The sequence below is a fragment of the Conger conger genome, chromosome 15 (genome assembly GCF_963514075.1).
Source record: "Conger conger chromosome 15, fConCon1.1, whole genome shotgun sequence".
Taxonomy (NCBI): Eukaryota; Metazoa; Chordata; class Actinopteri; order Anguilliformes; family Congridae; genus Conger; species Conger conger.
Genome location: NC_083774.1, coordinates 25669291 through 25692141, shown reverse-complemented (window position 1 = coordinate 25692141; position 22851 = coordinate 25669291). Strand labels below are relative to the sequence as shown.

Here is a 22851-nt window from a genome sequence, read left to right as displayed (position 1 = left end):
TATATTTAATGGCTGGTCTGTGACCACACACATTTTTACAGAAGAAAGTTGGCCGAAATCTGAGTGAAATCAATCTCCAGGTTGGACACTTATTTCCACTCTCTTAAAGTAACATATGCACTGCTTAGATATGCTGCCAAAGTACTCATTGAAACATAGCTGAAAAACCCCAACCAACCTGGCCACATCTTCCATGTCCATCTCTGATGATGCTGCATCCCAGACCAGGTGGAATGGGGTAATCATTCAGAGGACCCTCAGGTTGGATAGGGCCCAAAAATGTCTGGATTTATGGGGCGAATATTATCAGTGCCATCAATATATTTTTTAAGGGGCCAAGTCTCATAACTTTTCATGAAGATCGTCTCAGTGTGCCTGTCCCAGAGCACGTATCCCTTATCCATGTAAATGCAGGTAGTCCAGCTGCGGTCTCTACCTGAACTGTATTCCATGACCTCCGCCTACCTGAGGGGCAGCCGCACTTCTGGACTACCGGGCCATTACTTTATGTCTGTTTTAAGCATTTCCCGCTTGAACATGTAGATCATTGCATTTATATAGCGCTTCTCATACTCAACGCACTTTACAGTGATGGCGGGTACTCGCCTGAACCTCCACCAACGTGCAGCACCCACCTGGATGATGCACGGCAGCTATTTTGTGCCAGAAAGCTCAGCACTCATCAGCTAAGTTGGTGAGGGAGAGAAGACCATTTTTTAACCAATTAAATCAGGGTGGTAGGTTGGAAGAGCCAGGTTGGGACACTTGGACATCCAGGGTTTGCTAAATATGGCTGGCATGGTGTACAGAGAGATCACAGCTTTCCTCCTTCACCAGCCCAGCCTGTTATTGGCCATTTTCTGTGGATAAAGGGGACTTTTGTCAACAGGACGCGGTCACTGGCGATTCGACAGGCACCCCGGACAGCTTTAAATTGTGAAACAAACAAAAAGGTGCATCTTGGGAATGAAATATGACCACCATGGAGGCAGAGACAAGTTTTACGGAGAGTGGTGGGTTTGAGGGTGGAATGGACCACAGAAGAATATAGTCCCTGCCGTGAAGCACCATAATTCAGCCGTTACTTCAGTCCTGATCAGCCCAGCGCAGCCCATCCTGGCTCATCCCAGCCGGGAGTTTAGCACTCCCATAAAGTGTGTGGCATGTGGCAGGGGAGTCCTTAACCCCAGGAATCAGGGCATGCTAACTCCTTCATGCTGTGAAATGCGATGTGAAATGGAGGCACTTGAAAGAAAAGTTAAGTGTTTGTTCTCTTCCAGCTGCAGTCAGGCTTCAATGTCTTTAATTTCTTGGAGGGGGTTAAAGTGATTCCGCTGTGATATAATTTTTTCAGTTGGAATGTGGACTCTATCCATAACATGGCCGAATGTTTCAGCGTTGTTCTGTTTGGTTTAATATTGTTTTCTGGAGGGCCCATCCCACTGAACATCTCATCCATCACATCCAGACACTTTTTTGGGGTCAGCAGGGGTTGACACATTGTTTTGTTCAGAGTGGATGAGTCCTTAAAACCTTTAAAAACACGCAGCTTCATCTCCTCTTGGGCCACTCAATGCTTTAATTCATAAAAGCGTTTATTTTTTTATATACCATAGCTTACGTTGTGAATTAATTCCCAGTCTCACTTGTTGAAAGAAAAAAGACCATTCTTATTCTGACAGCTGTGCTGTAAATCAGGTCATTATACTTCATGAACCTTCAGTATGATTACTGATGTGTTGAATATCGATTGTTACTTGTGATTCAAATCCAAGAGACATGTTGGAATGCTATGTTGTACTCAAGCAGTACAAGAGACCTATAATTCTACGCTCCTGGATTCAAAGAACATATGCCTTAACTTTGCCTTGCAATTATATCCAATGTTCAGTTTTTCATGAACAGTTTGCAAGTGATCATTCAGATTAACCCACCAAAGCATTTTAATAAGAAGTGAAAAATTTAAGGCTGCCATTTATTAAGTCAAAATTGAGAAGATATATACAATCCATGCCAAAAAAAGTTTCTTTTTCTTTCTTTTTTTTAAGAAAATTGTTCTGGGAAGAGACAAGGTCTCTCTAGTGTAGTAATTGCATGGCACATACTTTTGAACCTGAAACGTCAACATGAAAATAGCAGTAGTTATACTGCTGTGTATAATGGCTGTATTTTCTTAGTGACATAAATAAATGTGCTAAATGGGCTTAGCAGTGAATTAATCCGCTTCACTAATGTGAAACCAGCCATTTCAGTAAATTCCTTTGCAGTAGATTGTGAAGAAATCAAATGAGGTATGCTGCTGCTACATCTGGTGAACTTCAGCTGTATTTCATATAGACAGGAAAGTGTGTAGTTTTGCCTTCAATTATATAAACAGGGAAGTGGATAACTGTTGTGATACTGTGTGTACATAGAGTATCATGTAACTGTCAGAAGGAAGGAAGTATTAACTTTGCTAATGACTAGGACTATACCAATAATATTACCTAAATTATTCTTGTACTGTAGTTGTGCAGTATGACCAGTTAAAAATCATTACTAAATTACAAATGACTTAAAAACAGTTTGAAAGCATAACTCCTTTCCGTTATACAGTATAACATTTGAAATGGCTATTGTAATGTGAAGTGCTGTTCCTCAGAGTGTACTCCAGTGGAAAGGTGTCCTTTCACACTGTCTGCGTACATTAAACGAATCAGTGATGCTTCCATCCCCAGACTGTTCTCAGTATTGTCCTTGGCTCCCCCTCTCTGGTGACCTGGTGACCTCTGTAATGTATCTCACTAGGTGGTCATGGGACAGAGGAACCCCTTCACTCTCAGTGCCAGGGATGCTTTATTGGGAGGGGAGGGGTGTTATCAAGGGGATTGGGGGGTAATTTGGCAATTGGCATCTCTTTTGTCCACTTGGTGTTTGTTAACCAGGGGACTTACTCTAAAGGTATTGTTCATTGTTATGTTGTTTGCTGTAGTTTTTTGGAGAGTCTTTATCACTTTATCACTTCTTGGAGGGTTGTCCTGGACGTTACTTTCAGTGTGTGTTTTTGTGTGTGCACGACACAAATGCATGGTCAGGCAAGTCTCTGTGTGTTGGGGCGTTCCTGTCATTCCAGTCCAAGAACTCACTCAAGGATAACTTTTTATTGCATTGTTAACTCTGCCAACATCAGAGTCAGTCATCACATTGGCCTCCTGATGCCAACGCATTAACCAGGTACTGTGCCAAACAGCTCAGCAAATACAGGCTGTTCCAGCTCATTAGCGAGGGTGTCAATCATCAACAGTTTCCCATTATCGTGGAAAGGTGACTGAAGGATGTCATTATGCTGCAACTGCTGCAATGCAATGATACTCTGCAATCTGTAGGTATGTCAGTCTCATCTGGGTTTACCTGGGTTCATGATGTAGAGAGGCCAAAAGAAAATGGTGACACCCCCGCCATCTTCAACAACTCTTGCTGTTTTATTCATTAACAGCCCTCATTGCCGTCCATAGTCAAAGCTTAACTGGAAGGATACAATCAAGGGACTCGCATCCCTGGCCTCGCGCAGATAATATGTATCCCAGATGTATGAATTTATTTATTTTTTTGTCTCCAAATTTCAGGCTGCTACAGAACTTTCAGGTTTCCTTTCTTTGGTATTTAGAATGCATTTCAAGCGCACTGCGTTCAAAAACACAGGCAGGTTATCAGGGGGACATAACAGAAGTCAGTGGAACAAATCCCTTCAGTGTAAAAATGACAGACATGTGACTGGAGCAGACATCATCTCTGGCAGTGTCAAATCTATATAGGATGTGACACAGAAGTGCTGTTTGAAATCATGACTATGACAATGTGTACAGTTGGGGGGATATAGTCTGATAGTCTGATATAAATTACATACTTGTTGCCACACATTATTGAAGATCAACGGGTGAAATACTTTCATTCATCAAATGCACCTTAACACAATGAGAATCCTGGGGAAATCCACTCCCTGCCTTAAGGTGACGTAATTGCAAAGTCAAATGGCGTATGATGGGAGTATAGGATTCTGAAGTGGCTAATGGCACAGACAGACATGCTGTAAGGATGCAGATATGCACCGCGCTGGGACAGCCCCCTGTTGTCCGCGCGCTGAAATCTCATATCACCTTCGCTCTGGCAGTCACTCTCAGTGCGCTCTCCGGACCTCCTGCCACTGGCCAAGCGCAGCCAGGTGCTGAAACGCTCTGCGTCTTAAAGTCATCAGCAGTCCCTACGCAGGATTTACACACTCTTGAGAAACATTAGACTCAAGCAGAGGTGTGGATATTAAACATGCTCCAAAATGTGTGAGTCTGTGCACATTATATTTTTTCTGGAGGTTGTAACGTATGTATAGAAAAATGGCTGCTGCTTCTAAGCACGACATGCAGTGTTTTGGCCGGCACTGATGTTTTCAGTACTCTGGGAAGTCATAGAAGCGTGTAGGTGTTTATGGCCTTCGGGGTGTCAGAAACTGACTCAGCAGAATCAATCTGGGCCACATATGGCTGTGCCAGCTCAAAGAAGGCATTCTTATGGAGACAGACCTGCACGCTAAATATGGCTGACATGGTCTCGCAAACATTACTTCAAAAGTGCAAAAAATATGTAATTATAGTTTTTAATCTTTCCTTGTACATACATGCAGAATGTACATTGTCTTATAAAGAAACCCAGCCACAATATCCAGATGTGTCCAGTATGTCTGTAAAAGTTTATGTGAACACAAACTTTCCCTGAGAAAAGGTTGCTCTTTACCCCAGTGTGTGCTGTTACTAAAGAATATGGATAAGGAATTAATGTTGTGGAAGCAATTCAGGTAGAATTAGAAAAACATATGATTCCAGGATTTTTTCCTTTTTCTTTTCTTTTTTTTTGCCTGTATTTCTTTCTTTTTTTAATTTCCTATTTCTGAAGTATGGCTTTTCAACAAGGCGTCAAATGTGTTTGTGCTGAAAGTTTAAGTGGTGCATACCTAATTCAGGAAATCTGTAATGCTAATTCTTCTTTTGGGAAAAAAAATGTCAGTTTGCATTGACTTGGGAAAACATTATTTATGAGGAAAAGCTTTGGGATTCTTGCCCTGGAGAATACATATTCAGCTTGTTGATTTTTTTACTGTCAGGTTATACTGTATTGACCTGCCTTGATTTGGCTCAATGGATTTAGTTCTACGTCAGGAGCAGTTCTCTTCAGCCATAGTCAATGGCTGTATTCCAGCACCTGCCCTGTACACTCTACAGTAGCCGATGCATTTCCAAGTGGTGTCTCCTCTCCAGTTCAACCCCCTCCCCTCTCCCTCTCTACTTCGTCTTCCTTCCCTCCCCTTTCTCTCGTCCTCCCTCCCTTCTCCCTCTCCTCTAAAAGACACACGCGCCCCCACCCATTTCTCCTCCAGCTCTGTTTACGGGACCCAGCGCAGTGCCTGACGCTGTAGTTCCACAGGGGCCCTTCTGTGGTGCAGAGACAGGGAGAAAGAGGGAGACAGGCGCAGGGAAGCTTGCAGGCTTGCGTTAATGCGTGACTGGATGTTGGTCCACTGTCTCTTGGATGTGTCAGAGAATGCTCTCCGCGTTTGTCCTGCTTGTCCTTTTCTGCCTTCAGACGCATGTGCTGGGGAAGCCACGGCCGCAGGTAAGCAGGGCTTACTTATCGTCTCCTCATCACTTAAATCCAGTCACAGTCGAAGGGAAGGTGTGGGCGTAGGTGTAGAGATGACCAGATTACGCGTATCATTTAAAGGGTGAAACTGGGTGAGCTGAGTGTTCATTTTCTGCAGGGATGTGCCCAGGGTAGACTAGGCTGGAATAATGTAATTTTAATGGGGGGATCCATTAAATAATAACGCATTAACTGTTAAAATTGAATGTGGGAATATTTAATTAAATAAGCAAAGATACAAAGTAGTTTCATTAAGATTTTCCCAATTTTAGTATGCTGTGTTTGTTGAGCTGCTTGCTTTTAATAGCATGCCCAAGAGACTTTGGTTTAATAACATTTGAATGGAATAAATCCATTTATTTAGATCATTGTATGTACCTGCTTAAGCAAATATTCCAAGCCTGTAATAATTCTAATAGAGTAAGTAGTCTGCTGAGAATAGCCCTTAGTTTCTACTCAACAGACACATTGCACCGTGACGAACCTCAGGCCAGTTGTTGAGTGATTTGTGTACTGGAACCTTCCGGAAATGTCTGTTGAAAGAGGGTTTAGCGTTAAGATATATTTGGTGTTAAACTTCCTCAGTGGCACTGTCCCCAAAGACAGGCAGCAGCTGCCCCCAAAGCTGTACTGTACTGACATGGTCTACACATTTACATCCATTTGTGCATGTAAACATCTGTACTTATTTGTCATCACTTTCTCTTGGCTGCATTTGTTCCACCAAGGACAGGGTTTTCCTGGTCTTTATTTAATTTCCATTTTATTTCCCTTTTGTCTGAATCAGCACCTCATGTCAAATTTTATGTCTATAATTTGGAATCCAACCAATGTTTTTTTTAGACTGCGTGTGTCATAAGCAAAGTTTTTCCTGAAGTTAAAAGAAACAAAAAAAAAACAACACAGTTGATACTGTTTTAGAAAGGTTAACAAGCGCAGTGTGTTTATGCTGTGACTATAGCACGGCCCTTGACACAGGAAAGTGAGCCTGCTATTTTGGTCTACACCAGGCCTCTGTGTAACTGTGCAACTGCAGGACACTCTTAATCTCTTGTCATTTTCAATATTCTCCCAATTTTTACATACTTAACATTCAAATCCAGTTCTCTGCTCTGTGTTTTATCGAAAGGCACATTTTGAGAAAAAAGTTACAGTGAGAAACAGCAGTTAAGACCGTCCTGTTTACAACCTCAGCTCAATGCCCTGGTTGTCATTCATTGCAAAGTGCATAAATCTCCCAGAATTTCATTCTGGTTGGGAAAAGCATTAGATTCTGTTGCACGACTCAGTAATGTCTGGAATTCTGGGAGCTGTCCTTTCAGTAATACTCACAATGTGATGGTGGTCCCCATATCCTGTCGGCCTTTTTTCAGCAACCACACCACAAAAGTTGGTTTGTAAATTTATAGTCACATTGTGCCACAAAGTCACTACAATTTCATACACTTGGCAACATATTGAAAAGGAGCCCAAATTGTCAAGCTAATCCATGAAATCCGAGTGTTTGGATACTGATTATGCTTCTGCCAAATAAATTCTCTTGATAATTAAGTCATTGTTCAGCCCCTGCCATTCACCCTCTGCTTCCACCCCCAATCTTTTTGCAGAAATGACTTAAAAGTAACTGACTTATTTCCTAAATATCCGGTGGATCTCTAAGGTATAAAAGTCTATACAGCACACCACATTTGAATAGGATACATTGATGGAAATCATGCATAACTTTTGGCAAATTATATGTCTCTTTGTAATAGGGAGATAGAGATGAGAAAGCTACTTGGTGTGCATAGCAGTCTCTGAAAAAGGCAGTGTTGCTCTTAGCTTTAGCCTTAACTGAACATACAGTGCTGTATTACCCATATGCTATACACATGTCATGGGACAGCAACCACATTCAATTGCACTTGGATTGGATGGGAGAGTTTAATTGCATGTTTTCAGAATACGGATAGTAATTAGCTTTTCTGCTTCAGTACCTCTAATTAAATTTATAAGGCTGATGTAAGCCTACTCTTTGTTCTTTATTTCTTTTATTTTTGTCTCTCTCCGTTCTATAACCTTTGAGGACATCGCCTACTTGTGATCGCACTCATTGGTCAGGGTGCATCGGCATGCATTAAACATTTACCGTTGGCGCAGGCCCAAGGTCGTGCCCGCATCACCACCACAGGGGAAAACATGGCAACACACTTTCACAGCACTCAGTCATTCAAGCCTCAGTTTTACTTCAGTCATGGCTTTTACCTCGCATAGAGTCAAACTGTTCATGACCAGCCACACTCAATGGTCACAAAATACCATTTTGACTTTTCAGGTAAAAAGATAGAGGATATCAATGTTGAAAATCGCTTATAGTGCTAAAATTGTGTGTAAAATACTTCTAATTGCCCCAGGTTCAAAGTCACCTCAAAGACATTTTCCCATGTCATACACTCCTGACAGCATTGACTCATTCATCTCACATCCATGTTTTTATGTGTGCCATTAACTTTGCACCGTGATCTCAGCTTTCACTCCTCGTTCTGGCCTGCTGTGTGCGGTCTACCTGCCACGGCACTCCCTGCAGCAGCGTGTGTGGCTGCAAAACATATTTTGGGTTTTCAGTATAATTATTCCCAGCCTGAAACATTTAATTTTCAGTGTCTTCATGTGAGTGAAGCTCACTTTATTGCTTTAGGTCAGGACCCCTGCCCAATATGGCTGCCAAACAAATTCTTCCTGCATGTGCATAACACATTCCTACGGCATATCAGGGATTTCTTCCATTATAGAAGTTTATAGCCTTGAACTGGCTTTTTCAACTACTGCTCCAGAGCTCTGAAAGATTTGGCTGTCACTGAACAAGCCTATTACAACTAACACATTTATCTCTTATTTTGCACATATTTGGCTAAGACATGGTTTCTTTACATGCTCTTAAGTTCACCAGTCATTTGAACTGAAGTCAGTATGATTACATGCATCCTTAATTATTTTGTTCATATTTAGTCTAAATACTGAACGAGAACGTTTCAGATAGTTTTTTTACAGACTGGTCCCTATCGAGATGTGATTGAATTGGATGTGCAGGGTATAGGGGACATGGGCATGTTTTTCTTACACCATTCTTATCCAAAGCTACCTCTCTGTAAGGCCAAAGTAATGATAATAGCTGACAGAATTGGTTACTGTACTGCTGTATTCTCAGTTCGACAGTCAGATAATCCGAAGTAATGGCATTTCCAGATGAGCTGGTATATCACTACAAGCCAGGTCTTCATAATACAGAGAACATTCCGGAAACCTCTGGTTGATTGAGCTAAGAGGACCAAGACCACAAGCTTATGTCACTGTGTGATGGTGCATATTTTATAGAGGGATGTGCTGTTCTCATTGCATACTGTAATGTGCTTTCTGTGTTAAAAAGGAAATCACTGATCGACCACAGCATCTCATATCAGTATTTGTACAACTTGGAAAACGTTAAGAAGTGTAAGTTGGGTTCTCTGTGGACCAGAGGCTGAACGGTTTGTTTATTACAAAAATATACTTGGATTGAATCATTTTGGATTGTTCAGATTATTATGACAGAGTGAGTCCTGGTTATGGCTGGCTATTGGTGTGGTGTTTTCACCGGAAGCACTTAGGTCTATTAGGTCTTTTTTTTTTGACTTATTGGTCTTCTCCCTGCTGTAACCTATCTACTTGGAGGTTGGATGCATTGTATGTCAAACTTCTGCAAATTCTAGAGACTATTGTGCATAAAAATTCCGGGAGACCAGCAGTTTCTGAGATACTCAAACCCTGTCTGGCATCTACTATCATTCATCATACTATCACATCATACTATCACTTTTACCACATTTATTCCCCATTCTGACATTTGGTCTGAAAAACAGCTGAACCTCTTGACCATGTCTGCATGCTTTTAGGTATTTAGTTGCTGCCACATGATTGCCTGATTAAATATTCACATAAAAAGCTGCTGTACAGGTCTACCTAATAAAGTGTATATGCTGTAATGTTTCTGTTCTCTCATGAATCACATATTGTGGCCACCCACATCATAGTTGTATTATTGCAAGTAAAGTACTGTGCTGCATAAATCCAGGCAAGCATGTAAGAAAATGATTATGTTGCATTGCTTCCGGTGCCATTGCTTATGCTAGTTCCTTATACCTAAATAACTGGCTAAATATTATTTTAATTTCCTTTTCTATCTCTGGTAAACAAAAATTCCCAGAGCCCTGTCAGCAAACAGAAGCCCCTCTCTGGGATTTAAGATGGTAATTTATCAGCATGACCTCTGCTGAACCCTCCCAAACCCCAGGTGGCAGTGTTTGATTATTCTGTGAGTGGTGTCCATATTCCAGGCTGGTTACAGATGTAGACTCTTTCTAGCAGAAATAACAGATTACACCTCTATCTGTTTTTGAACACGTGCATAGTTTTTCATATTATCTTGGAGCCGATTCAAGTAAAACATTTTTAATTTTGGTCAAAGTATGCATATTTTAGAGTCAAAGTGTTACCATGCTGTGTGTAAAACGATTTCCCATGTGACATGTTTTTGCACAATTATCAGATGACATTGCTCAATTTTAGCCCAGGGAGCTGACCATTGAGATCTGGGGTGCTCTGGGGGCACAGCTAGGGACAAAAAACCTACATCACTGCTCTTTGCGAACATTTGTGGGCGTTTTAGATACGAGAAAGCTGATGCATATGGGCCTTTCATTTGGATTGTATACAGGCAATCTGAAACCATTTGTGGTCTTCAATATATTGTAGTTGGGCATGAAGAGTAAATCCTGCTTCAGTCCTAAAAATAATCAAATTCCAGTAACACTAAACATTTTGACATTTCTACCAGACATTGTTTGCCTTGTGGATGTCTATATTTATTGCAGAACTAGAATTTTAAGATGTATTGAGTCATTAAAGTTAGGCTGAACAAAACTTGCCTGTTCCTTCTCGCAGTTAAAAATGACTGCCCCGACATTTTAAAATCAAGTCGCAAAATGTTTATTTACCCAACGTAAATGGACACCGTGAATAGCCCGAGTCAGAAATCCTTGGAGAGTTCCGCTATTGTTGTTTGTCATTTGTGTTTTTACTGAAGAACCCGACGACTCTTTTCCAAGAACCATAAATTGGACGCTCATGTCAGCTCTGAACACAAAGACTGTCTGTCACAAATCAGACGGCGGGGTCAGAGCAGCTCATGCGGAGCCTCTGAGAGCTCGATTGAGCCTTGTGTCTCGAGGACTCCTCAGGAGGGCCCTTGTGTCTGTGTAGTCTGCGGAGTATGAGAACGTCACTGGCCCACTCCAGGTCTGACCGCTCCAATCTGCGGCCATGTTCTGCTCTAAGCAGTGCCGCGGAAGTGTCACCAGCCTCAGTTGCAACAATTTGTTAAAGAGGTTACTGTTTGATACTGTAAGTATTTAGGGGTTTCCTATATCACGCTGCTCCCCCCCCCCCCCTTCCAGTTCCAACTATACTCCCTGCAGAAGGAGAGATGGTAGACACTGGGTCATGTTGCCAAGGGAACGTGACCGGTATTCTGAGCTATTTAGCCTCACATAAATGTGATAAAAGAGAGTGGATGGATCATTAATTGTCTAAAGGGGGAAATGTATTGGCCATTCAGCAAAGGCAATAGTTCCTTGTCCTCTAGTCAACTGGGTGCCTGTGTCCTGATGCAGTGACTGGCTGTACACAATTCAGAGGACTTGTGCGCTAGTGTGTTTTTTCTTAAACTGTCCAAGATGGAGGTCCTAAGATCACCATTGGGCATTTCAGATTGAGCCCTAAACTGGAAAAAAAGAGGCAATGTGTGAAATCAGGTCAGATGAATGCTGTATTCTTTTGGCAAACCATCAGGAAAAAAGTAAAATCATTTTGAACTGAGTTGAATACTGTTTAAGCTATAAAGTTCTTTTGTGCATTGTGGGGAAGTCTTTAGACCACTCTGATAGGTCTAACTGTTTCCAGATGAATTTGGATTTTCAGGATTGTGTTATAGCTTCACTGAAAAATGACCAGAGACCAGTGAAAATTTGAGCTAAAGAGTGACAAAGTAAAATTGGACATAACATGTATTTATGTTTTTTTATATTTTTGCAACTTCCAATTAGTTATATATTTATTTGAAACACAACCTAATGATAGTTGATTCAGTTAACCATCCTATGTTCTCTTCATGTTATGTTGATACTTTGTAATATGTCAAAAAAAAAATTAGGCTGCACCTGCTCCAAGGTAAGACATCACAGTTTGAGCCTGCCAGGGTGAGTTGGCCTTCAGTACTGTGGCAATACTGTGTTGGAAAGGGGAATGAAAAAGAAAACTCACTGCTTCACTGGGTACCAGCAAACCAGTATCAAACTACAGCATTACAGCATTATCATCCGACAGTGTTGGCTTCCCAGTCACGTCATTCTCAGGTCAGGTCAGGTCTCACGTCATTCTTCTGAACCTTAAGAAGCCCCTACATTAACGTGTAGTGATTCAAGGCCTTTTGCGTTCAGGCCAGAGTCTCTGGTCACCACTCTGCTCAACAAGCGCATTATGGATGCTTTTCTTTTTCCTTGGGTTTTCGCAATCCTTTCAAGTGATCTCTATGATATTGCCCTGGGTTGTGAGGTTTTAAAGTGGAAAGTATTGAAGTAAAAGACCTGATTGGTGTTTCTTGAACCTCCTACTTTTGCTCCACCCTGTGTTTCTAAACTCCCACCGTGTCAAGGCAGAGGATGAGGTCAATGATCTTTCCCCTGAATAATATTGAAGCTTGAGGGTCTATGGCTTCCTTTAACCTGACCTGACCCCTCAACTCCATAGTAGCTGTGCTTTTTCTGTCAGTTTGGATCCCACTGACCTGACAGCGGGTTAGTGCAAGGTTGAAAATCTTCTCTTTTGTTCTGTGAAAGCCGGAGAAGTTCACATCAAGAGGATAAAATTGCTTGTGGCAACCTGGCTGTGAGCAGATGGGCACAGTATTTCCTGTGTGTCAGAGCAGAGGTCATGACATACCTCTCCCGCATTAATTTACCTTCATTCCTCCATCCATCTTGTGTTGTTGGTTTGGATCATTAATATATTTTCTTTCTTGGCTAAATATATTTGGTATTATGAGAATATTTATCATATTCAGAGAAGCTGAATATGTAAAACTTCACTGACTGGGCGCCGCAGCAGTGCTGTAGTTTTTGAATGTGTTCTTAGAGGGATACAGGAACTGTGAGTGGTAACCCAGGAACGCTGGGAGTGTACTTGAATAATTGTTTTATGTCGGTGTAGTATGGCTACTGGAGTCACTGACACCAAATTGCTGCGACCTGGGCATTTATGGGCAGCATGCTGGGTGTTTGTGATTAAACTGCAGAGTTCAAATCCTGACTGCCTAGCAACTGTGAATATACTGTGATACCTAAATCATCAGTTGGGTATCTGCTTATTCTGTGGATGTGTGTTGCTCTTGTTCACATTATTTATATACTTTCTGAGCTGATGTACTCTTCTAGATTTGGCGTCACTGCTATTCCATGCCATAATGAACACCCCTTCCCACCACAAGCTTAACTCATAAATAATATTAATCTGAGACCGATCTGAGTATATTAAATGTAAATGTTTTAGACTGCATACCCCAAGGTCATTTGCCATTTTATATCCATTCTGTTGAATGCTTGTTTTTCTGTGCATTTGTGTAAATATAAGATATGTATGTTCATTACAAATTGTATTTTATGTTTTGTTATTGTGCTGTAAACTGTCGAATGGTATTGATTAACACAGCGTATCAGGTACCACGATAAATCCTGAAGAGAATGAAAGTGCCCACATTTTTAGTGTGATTAATTACACAGTTTGCATCCCCCCGCGGACTCTCGTGTTGTAATCTACTGAGCCTCTGTCGGCTGTTCACAGCTTCAGATCGACAGGGGCAATATATTCCAGCAACATTTATGTCAGCGTTTCCGCTGGCTGTAACCTTCTGGGATTAGCCGTGGCTCCTGCAGCACCTGTTCTCAACAGCAGTGCTTTTACGGGCAGACTGTATGAATTTATGGACTTCCAGGCTGAACTTTGTCTTTTCACCTCATGCATCCATCTTCGCTGAGATCTATGGACTTTTTCCCCTCTGGAAGCTGTCCTGAGTTAAGCTCAGCCTTTTGAAAGAAACACATTTGATCCCAAGTGGTTCATATATTACCAGCATAGCAACATTATGCATTGATAATCCATTGTTTATTGGTTCATTTTTACACTTCAGCAAAAGTTGATTTCAGATACATTTACATTTACATTTTAGTCATTTGGCAGACGCTTTTAATCCAAAGCGATTTACATAGTGCATAGGTTCTTCCACAAGTCAAAGCATCACATCCATAACTAGTAAATACACATGAAGTGCAATTATTATAATTATTATTTTTTTTGGGGGGGGTTAGACAAGAGGGATAGGGATATCAGAAAGGGAGACGGGGAAAATCAGGAGGGAGGACTAAGGTAGAGTTTGAAAAGGTGATACTTAATCTTTATTATGGAGTTATAGTTGTATAGATGATAATGGTAGCACACTTAATTGTCTGGTTTATCTACTGTCCTTGTGTGATTGTTGCTAATTAATCCCTCTGCTTGTACAGAGTTTGGGCTGCGATGAGTTTCTGGGCACAGATAAGGTGATGGACAAGTGCGGAGTGTGTGGCGGGGACAACACAGCCTGCAGAGTAGTCTCTGGGACCTTCAAGCACACCTTATCTAAGGTGGGCTACCACAAGATTGTGGAGATCCCAGAGGGTGCCACCAGGATTAACATCACCGAGATGGTCAAGAGCCGGAACTACCTGGGTGAGTAGGACAAACGTCCAGCCTCTCCACTACGGCATTATGAATATAACAGAAATCTTTTGCTTTCCTTTTTTATAACAAAGACATTGCTTGGGATATACTGTAAACTGTGGTTGTCACAGTATGCTTTTAAGACTTCACTCCAAAATGTGAAAATTCTCACATTCTCACTCCTTTTCAATTTAAAGTACCCCGGTACCTTAAAGCTGGGAGAATCTGCTTGGAAATGAATAGTGTGTTTAATGGAAATGCAAATGAAGTAGCTACAAGCAGGGATGTTTATATTCTTTATATTGTTCACAGACACTTTACACTGATACACTGTATGCACAGTAAAAGAGAATTAAAGTAACTGTGTGATAAATACAGTAAGGTTAGGTAAAGACTGGCTATGGGGATGCTTTTACTTTAAGGTTTTATTTTAAGGGCAGGTTTAATTGGGCTTTTCTGGACAACAGCAGTAGATTAATTTCTAAAACAGGAACATGACTTCCGCTCACCTGATACCTTTGGGAAAGAGTATAAACAAGCTTAATTTAATATTCTATCTTCCTGATTCCCTATTTGTTCATATAGTTATGTTCGGAAATGTAATTACAAATTTTGTCACACTTTAAAATAAGGCTTCATTAACTGGCATTAAATAATGTAGTTGTTAACATGTAGTTGTTCAATTAATTGAAGTACAAATACATAAATTAAGAATGAAGTTAACTTTTCATTAGTTGATAACTACTAGTTACATGTGTTTTCATACATTAGCAAACCATAGGATAAACTTATAATTAGCTAATCATTGAATACATTCACTTTTCCCATTCCAATATGAATTGACATTAATTACTGTAGCTGTTCCCAGCATTTCCCATGTGGAAATGTGATAATCCCTTGCCTACCCACAGCTCTCTTAAATCCTTTCACAATGGCATCTTGGCACTCGGGAACTAGAGAACTAGACTTGTGACCTGTAGATTGCAGGTTCAAATCTATAACTGTAGGTGTGGTACTACAGTTATACCCTTGAGGAAGTTAGTAAATCTGAATTTCCTCTTTTAATGCCTACACCTTTGTTACCAACCCAAGGTGTATTAGCATAATGCCTTCAAGTGTATTAGCATAATCCTAATTAGAATTAGTTTGCATACTGTAACTAGTTCTCGTAATCTATGTTAGCCTTTCTCCATCCACTAATTGAATGAATACTAATGTCAGGCACTCGTTCTCATGCAGCTCTCCGCAGTCGTTCTGGACGCTCCATCGTCAATGGGGACTGGGCCATTGACCGCCCAGGGAAGTATGAGGGCGTGGGCACCATGTTCACATATCGTCGGCCCAATGAGATACGCAGCACTGCTGGAGAGTCCTTCTTGGCAGAGGGGCCCACCAATGAGATCCTTGATGTTTATGTGAGTTACCAATCACAGGAGTGCAGCTACATGCAGTTGGACTATACTGTATTTTGTGTCATTTACCTATATTCATGTTTAATTTCAGGTAGACATTTCTTACATTATAGTCAGCAAATGTGTTACCTTTTCCGACGGAATCGAAGCTTTGCATCTGGATTTCACTGGATTCCTGTTATCTGATGAAGGACGTCATGTATTGCTAATGTACACATCAGTTATTATTCCCATTTTTTGTAGATGATCTACCAGCAGCCCCATCCTGGAGTGCAGTATGAGTTTGTTCTCCCTGGTGAGAATGCAGTCAGTCCACAGGTCCCTCTTGATAAAACGCCCAATGGTGAGTGTCTTCCACACCACTTGTGTAAGCACAAAAGCCTTCAGGCAATCACAGTCACTCGCCGTACAACAGGAGAGACACATTTTACATTTACATTTTAGTCATTTGGCAGACGCTTTTAATCCAAAGCGATTTACAAGTGCATAGGTTCTTCCACAAACACAGACACAGAACACAGAGTGTGGGTTTCCATGCTGTTGTAGTTGTCATTAATTGACTTTGAGGCCTCATGGGTCTCTCTCTCGACTGTACAGGAAACACCTTAAATGGTCAGGGGGGACGTGAACAGACTAGTGCTGGCAGGTACCCTTCTCAGACGCCTGACAACAAAGTGCCAGTCCCCCAACCACCCAGACACCACCGAGAGCACAACTGGAAACTTGCGGGGTTCACAGACTGCAGTGCCTCCTGTGGGAAAGGTGAGAATTTCTCTCAATTCCTATTCAATTTACTAATTTTACGCCAATTTATTCAGCTCGTCACCGCATGCCCCCTTAGAGCAAACGGACATTTGCATGCTGAAGTTCAGTGGAAGGGTTAATTGCATTACCGTACTGTCCATTGTGCTTGGGTCAACAGGTGGTGTGGTGGTCTATCAGTGCCAATGACTCCTATGTCACTTGCAGGTACCAGGCACACAGTGTTCCGCTGTGTCCACAGGGCCACTCATGAGCAGGTGACGGACAGCCTGTGTGACAGTGCCTCTAAGCCCAGCCCACAGGCGGAGCCCTGCAATATGCTGCCCTGCCCTGCCTTGTGAGTATGCCCTCCACTCTCCTACAGTATATCTATTTGTGCCTAGTGATTTTGCCTCTTGTATTTGCCATCACACAAAGTCCTATAACAAGGAGATATTCTGTGCTAACCCAGCTAACCCTTTGACTGGCACTGGTTTGGTGGTCTGGGGTTAGCCCTGCTTGGCATAGCTTCATACCCCAGATGTGGAGCAGTGTGCTTGAAAGGTTCCCTGGGTAAAACCTTAATTGACCTGTTGTTTTTAGGCTCTGTTAAGAAAAAACAAAGCAATCAGTGCACCATCATTAACTCATGCTCACCATCGAACATAAAATTTACAAACATTCTTTTGCTTGGAAACTGTTGCTTGAATAGATTAGGGTGTTAGAAGGGATACAAAGCAAATTCACTTTCTCTGTAGACATAATATCAAGCATAAATGGGTTGAATTTCCTATTCCTTTGTTTTGTTTTGTTTTGTTTTTTGTTACATATCAAGTACCGTGGAAGAACAGCACAGTAAGAGTTGCATACTGTAATGTCCGTAGCTTAGCATTCTGCTTAGCTTTGAGCCCAACAGCTAGCATTACCCATGTAGCATACAGTATACTGTAGTTAGGTAGCTATTATGCATACGTTATCTGGCATTTTGGCACATCTGGCTCATAATGTTTGAATTGATTCATGTTCTGGTCTCACTGGCTAGCAGATGGTGTAAACTACGGGTGATGGCTTGTAGCTGGCTTAGAAATCTCAATGCCTGAAATGAAAAGCCCTTCGATCTATTTCTACGTTGTGTAGGTCTAACAAAAATGATTCTCTTGGAAACAATGAGGTCCACGAAACGAAAAAGTAGCCCAGAATAGGATTGTTTTCATTGCACATGTGACAAGATTGGCATGTGGCTCTTGGCACTACATTTTAATATATCAGTTTACAGTTTCATAAAAGAACTGAGCTTTAACCAAGTAACATCTGGTTGGCTTCTGTGTGCTTTCATCTGACTTGGCAGCTTCTTCCACGACACTTATATTCATGCCCAGAGGCCAATGTGCTGTGTGACTGAAGAGAATACGTTATGTCATGCTAAAGAGAAAAAACCCTGCCTACTATTATTACTGGTTCTCAAACAAGATGTAACAGTGTCCTAAACATTATATTTAAAGAGTTTCTCCATTGTTATGTATTGAAAGAATAGGTAGGCCTATGTATCACAGCCCTGTGTACAGATCACAGGGAATTCATTTATACAGTCGGAGATCATGGGAAACATGCAAACCATGGCTCTTAGTAATAATGGTGCAGAACATACAATATATTTCTCGGTGCACGTTGTACTGGATGAAATCAAATACTCAGTACAATGGGAAACATCTCAGAAATATGTATATAACAAATTCAAGAAACTTTCCCACATAAATAAAATGAAAGTGCAGGATAAGCAATTAAGTTCATTTCATATAAATCAAACATCTGCTGGGAAAAAGAGGAACTATGGGTAATATAGTAGGGCATTGCAGTTTGTGGTGTAGGGTTGTTTAATGAGGTGCGCCTTTGAGACCCCAGTAAAGGCAATGAAATACTGCACGGTTCTAATGTTGACTGAGGAATATGAGAGGGGAAATAATTATATACTGTACGTATTTGATCAGAGATGAAGTTATATAGGCTAACAAAGAACACAATATATGGTGTATGTACTGTATGCATCCTAGAATGAAGGTAACATCATAGAATTTTGAACATACTATATCATATATAAAGAGTAAAGGTTATGCATTTGGTGAATATTTGGAGAAATAAAAGGAGAACCAGTCTGAAAATCTGAGCATGTCTTCTGTTCACAAGGCCAGGCCGTCTAAGATTGAAGCTATAGTACTCCTGCACCTAGTATGTGTCTCACAGAAGCCGTCTGGTTTGTCCTGTGTTTGTAGCTGGGACATTGGCGAGTGGTCGGAGTGCAGTAGGACCTGTGGCCTGGGCATGCAGCACAGACAGGTCCTCTGCCGGCAGGTGTACGGCGACCGCACCCTGAACGTGCACACGGGTCGCTGCCAACACCTGGAGCGACCCGAGACCACCAGCACCTGCCAGCTGAAGATCTGCAGCGAGTGGCAGATCCGCACCGACTGGACGACCGTGAGTGACCCTGTCCATCACAGCTCTACTCCTCCGGATAGCAATGGCAGCACACTGCAGAATTATATTCAGCTGTATTCAGCTGCCAGGATTTAACTTTACATTTTCTTTTCAAATAAAATTTATTTTTCTTCAAAGGGGACTGTAAAGATTTACAATTGAATGTCAGGAAATGTTTTTAGTTTCTGTTTTTAGCCCTCATAGCTGTGATGTCAGTGACTTTTTCCTACTGGAACCTACTTCCTACTTGATGTTCCCAAATTATTATTTGACTCTTATACACTGAGCATCAGGGCCAGTTGTGAACAGGAGACTGCGCTGTGTGTCCCATGCCCCTTCCCTGTGTCTGCACAGTGCTCGGTTCCCTGTGGGGTGGGCCAGAAGTCCCGGGAGGTGCGCTGCGTCAGCAACGTGGGCGACTTTGTGGCCGACCAAGAGTGCAACATGAAGCTGAGGCCCAACGACGTAGAGAACTGCGACATGGGTGCCTGTGCTAAGAGCTGGTTCTTTACCGAGTGGGGCAGCCAGGTAACGGCCAACAGACAATGGCTTTATTTACGTAGAGTATATGCTCTCTCAAAATGTATCCATGAGTCTATTACAAGTGTAGTAAAGGTTCTGCCAAGCTCTTCATCACATCATTATGCCAGTTTAGAAACTGCCGCCTTTTGAGACCAAGGATGAGCAGAATGATGATCTCGCTTCTCTCTATCAGCTTTGTGTATTGTGTGCAGTCTTCAGTAGTCAGTGTTCTGCAGTGAGGTGTCATCTTGCTTCTCTGCAGTGCTCCGCGGAGTGTGGAATGGGAGTGCGTACACGGAGCGTGCTGTGCCTGACCAATCAGATCAGCAGCTTGCCCCTGGAGGGCTGTGGGCTGGAGCGCCCCCCAGAGGCCCAAGCATGCGACAGCGGCCCCTGTCACAATCAAATCGAGTGGTTCACTGGACAGTGGAGCCAAGTGAGTAAAGGCATTTTTATTACCCCTCCTGAATTCAGTCACGTAGCACAGGACGGGTGTGTTTCCTCTGGTGTGCCCCAGCGCTGTGTGTGTGGCTTGACTCCGGCTGCGAGCGGGTCCTCAGGTGTGTGACGTTTGGGAGTCGCGAGGTGTGTGTGTGACGGCTCTCTCTCCCTCAGTGCTCTGCGGAGTGTGGTATGGGCAATCAGCAGAGGCAGGTGGTGTGCCTGATGAAGTCGGAGGAAGGCCACGCAGTGCTGCCGCCCTACGAGTGCTCGTCTCTGGACCGGCCCTCCAGCCAGCAGAACTGCCAGCTCAAGGCCTGCGGTGCCAAGTGGTACCACACCGACTGGAGCGCCGTGAGTTCTGGGGAGAGGCGTGCGTGCTGCCCCTTCAAAGCCAATAGTCCTGTCAGATACATTACATGCACTCATCCCTGCTGAAAACTGTAACCAGGCCATCCTTTTTTTGCAGCTCAGTTTAACATCATAACAGATGTGTTTAAGTGAATGTTTGGAGTATGTTAAGGGTTTTAAATTTAAAGAATTGACTTGTTTGTGCCCCCGCAGTGCTCCAAAACGTGCGAGGGGGGGTTCCGTGTGCGAGAGGTGCGCTGTCTCTCCGACGACATGCTGCCCAGCGAGCGCTGTGAGACCCAGCTGAGGCCAGAGGAGCGCGAGGCCTGCAGTCCGGTGCCTTGCGTCCCTGAGATAGGTCAGTGACCGCCGGAAAACACGGCGTATGACCTCTGTAGGGTGAGCCTGTTTCGGACAGCCTGGTCAGGGTGGCATTGTGTCTGCCTGCTTGCTTGTGTTAATCTTGTTATCCTATTGCTGACATCTCTTCCAAGAGTCCATCACGCACTTCTCAGACAGCAAATTATCCATGGACCTTTGCCATGAAGTATGGCAGTTTGAAAGGCCACTATCATTCAGAGCATTCCCGTGAAATAAAAGTGCCTTAAAATGAAATTTGAAGGACTACATTTCAAAATCATTCCTACTGACTACCTGTTTATTGCCTGTGAAGATGAAACAGGTGTACAGTTTTTCTATGGGGTGAGGTTTACATTGAAAATACCTATCTTCTCTTTCAGATGAGAACTGTCGAGACAAATATTTCAACTGCAACGTGGTGGTTCAAGCGCGCCTGTGTGTGTATAATTACTACAAGACGGCATGTTGTGCATCCTGCACACGAGTGGCCCGAAAGCAGTCAGGTTACCGAGGACGCAGATGACATTTCCTTCAGGGCCATCTTCAGGGGAATCCCAAAAACCTCCACTGAGATGACCACACTGACCCAGTCAACAGCCTTAATCTCTGGGGTACAAGTCCAGTCCAGGAGGGGCACTGTGGATACAGAAATGTGCTTAAACCAATGACGCCTCCACTGATAACTCCGAAGTTACCAAGGAATTGACTTGATTTCCCTTTGGAGGGCATGCTTTGGCTGGGGTCACCGTGGAAATAGCCAGAACACTGCCTGGACAAGAGGAGCGTGAGTCATGCAAAGGAAGAGATTTCTCTGACATTACGCGCAGCTCAAAAAGAGAGAGTTCGGCCCTGTTTTGTGCGGTGCAGGTGTAGGAAGCTATGCTTGTTGCCTACATTATTGGAAGATAAACTGTGAAATGACAGCTGATCCCAGATCTCATCCACAGGTAAATGCTTCACGTCAAACTCCATTCAGCTCAAAAACATTTTGGGCTCCATGGAGAGCATGGTGCATTGTTTCAGAGTTTTCCAGATTCTGTGCTGTACTCTATTATTGATGGCGTTGAAGAACAGAGTGGCCCAGCAGCATTGCTCATTACATGGTAAGCTGGTATTGCAGTATCAATGTTTTACCAACAGAGGGACTGAAATAGAAAATCTCCTCAGTTCTTATTTTTTGTATTCTTTTATAAGCATCATTTTTCTTTTAGAATCTGTCTACTTTTTGTGCCTCATCATTTTATAAAATGCATATTTATGAGGAAATGATTTATATATTGAAGTTTATTGAGGTAAGCTTTGTTACTTGTTAATTAAATCATGTTTTTTGAGTTGCTAAATGCTTATGTATTAAATGGGTAAAGCTTTCTAGAAATCACACAGATATTTGCTTTGCCAAAGACAGATGGAAGCCTTGCAGCATGATATAAACAATGCCTTTCAAACAACTTACAACTGATGCTTTAAAAGCTCAGTTATGAGTTGAGCCACACTCCCAGCTGTTGATGATGGAGCTCGTACTATATCACCAAAATTTACTCTGCATGTAAATGTGAATGCATGGAGGTAAATCATATCACCTGTAATATGTACTGTATTAAGATTTTTACTGAAGTCTCCCTTAATGTTTACTTCTGCAGCTGGAGTATATTTGCCTTATTTACAGTAATGGATAAAACTTGTAAATATATTATACACAGGCCTAAAATGCTGTAATTAATGTTTGTTTGGTCTGTATGTACTAATATATTGTCTCATTTGTAGAGTTAAGCTACGTCAGTTCCGCTTGAAATCCATTACTCCAATTCTCTCTGTGCCTTAGACATATGTTTGACAGAATCAACTGCCAGGGACCTAGCATATTGTATCACTTACTGTGCCACTGGCTTCTGTTGGCTGTAAGACTATCTGACTGAAACTGCAGTCCCACACATTTGACTTACAGGACAGCAATTTGTCATTCCATATGTGAACATCACATTCTTTATTTCATATATTCTTCAACCACTGTTATCGCTACATGTGCACTAGTTTGTGGGTATTAGTTTAGATA

At 42.2% G+C, this 22851-nt stretch overlaps 1 protein-coding gene across 1 annotated transcript in view; it reads left to right on the top strand.

Moving 5' to 3' along the window:
- Positions 1 to 21321, top strand: part of LOC133111087 (thrombospondin type-1 domain-containing protein 4-like) — a 32426-nt gene extending 11105 nt beyond the window's left edge. Inside the window, exons 6-16 of the mRNA XM_061221245.1 lie at positions 14301 to 14505; positions 15736 to 15911; positions 16152 to 16251; positions 16506 to 16670; positions 16878 to 17007; positions 18920 to 19124; positions 19479 to 19652; positions 19909 to 20082; positions 20262 to 20441; positions 20652 to 20796; positions 21179 to 21321. Of these exons, the coding sequence (XP_061077229.1) occupies positions 14301 to 14505; positions 15736 to 15911; positions 16152 to 16251; positions 16506 to 16670; positions 16878 to 17007; positions 18920 to 19124; positions 19479 to 19652; positions 19909 to 20082; positions 20262 to 20441; positions 20652 to 20796; positions 21179 to 21321 (1797 nt within the window). The remainder of the gene's footprint in view (positions 1 to 14300; positions 14506 to 15735; positions 15912 to 16151; positions 16252 to 16505; positions 16671 to 16877; positions 17008 to 18919; positions 19125 to 19478; positions 19653 to 19908; positions 20083 to 20261; positions 20442 to 20651; positions 20797 to 21178) is intronic.
- Positions 21322 to 22851: the final 1530 nt, after the last annotated feature.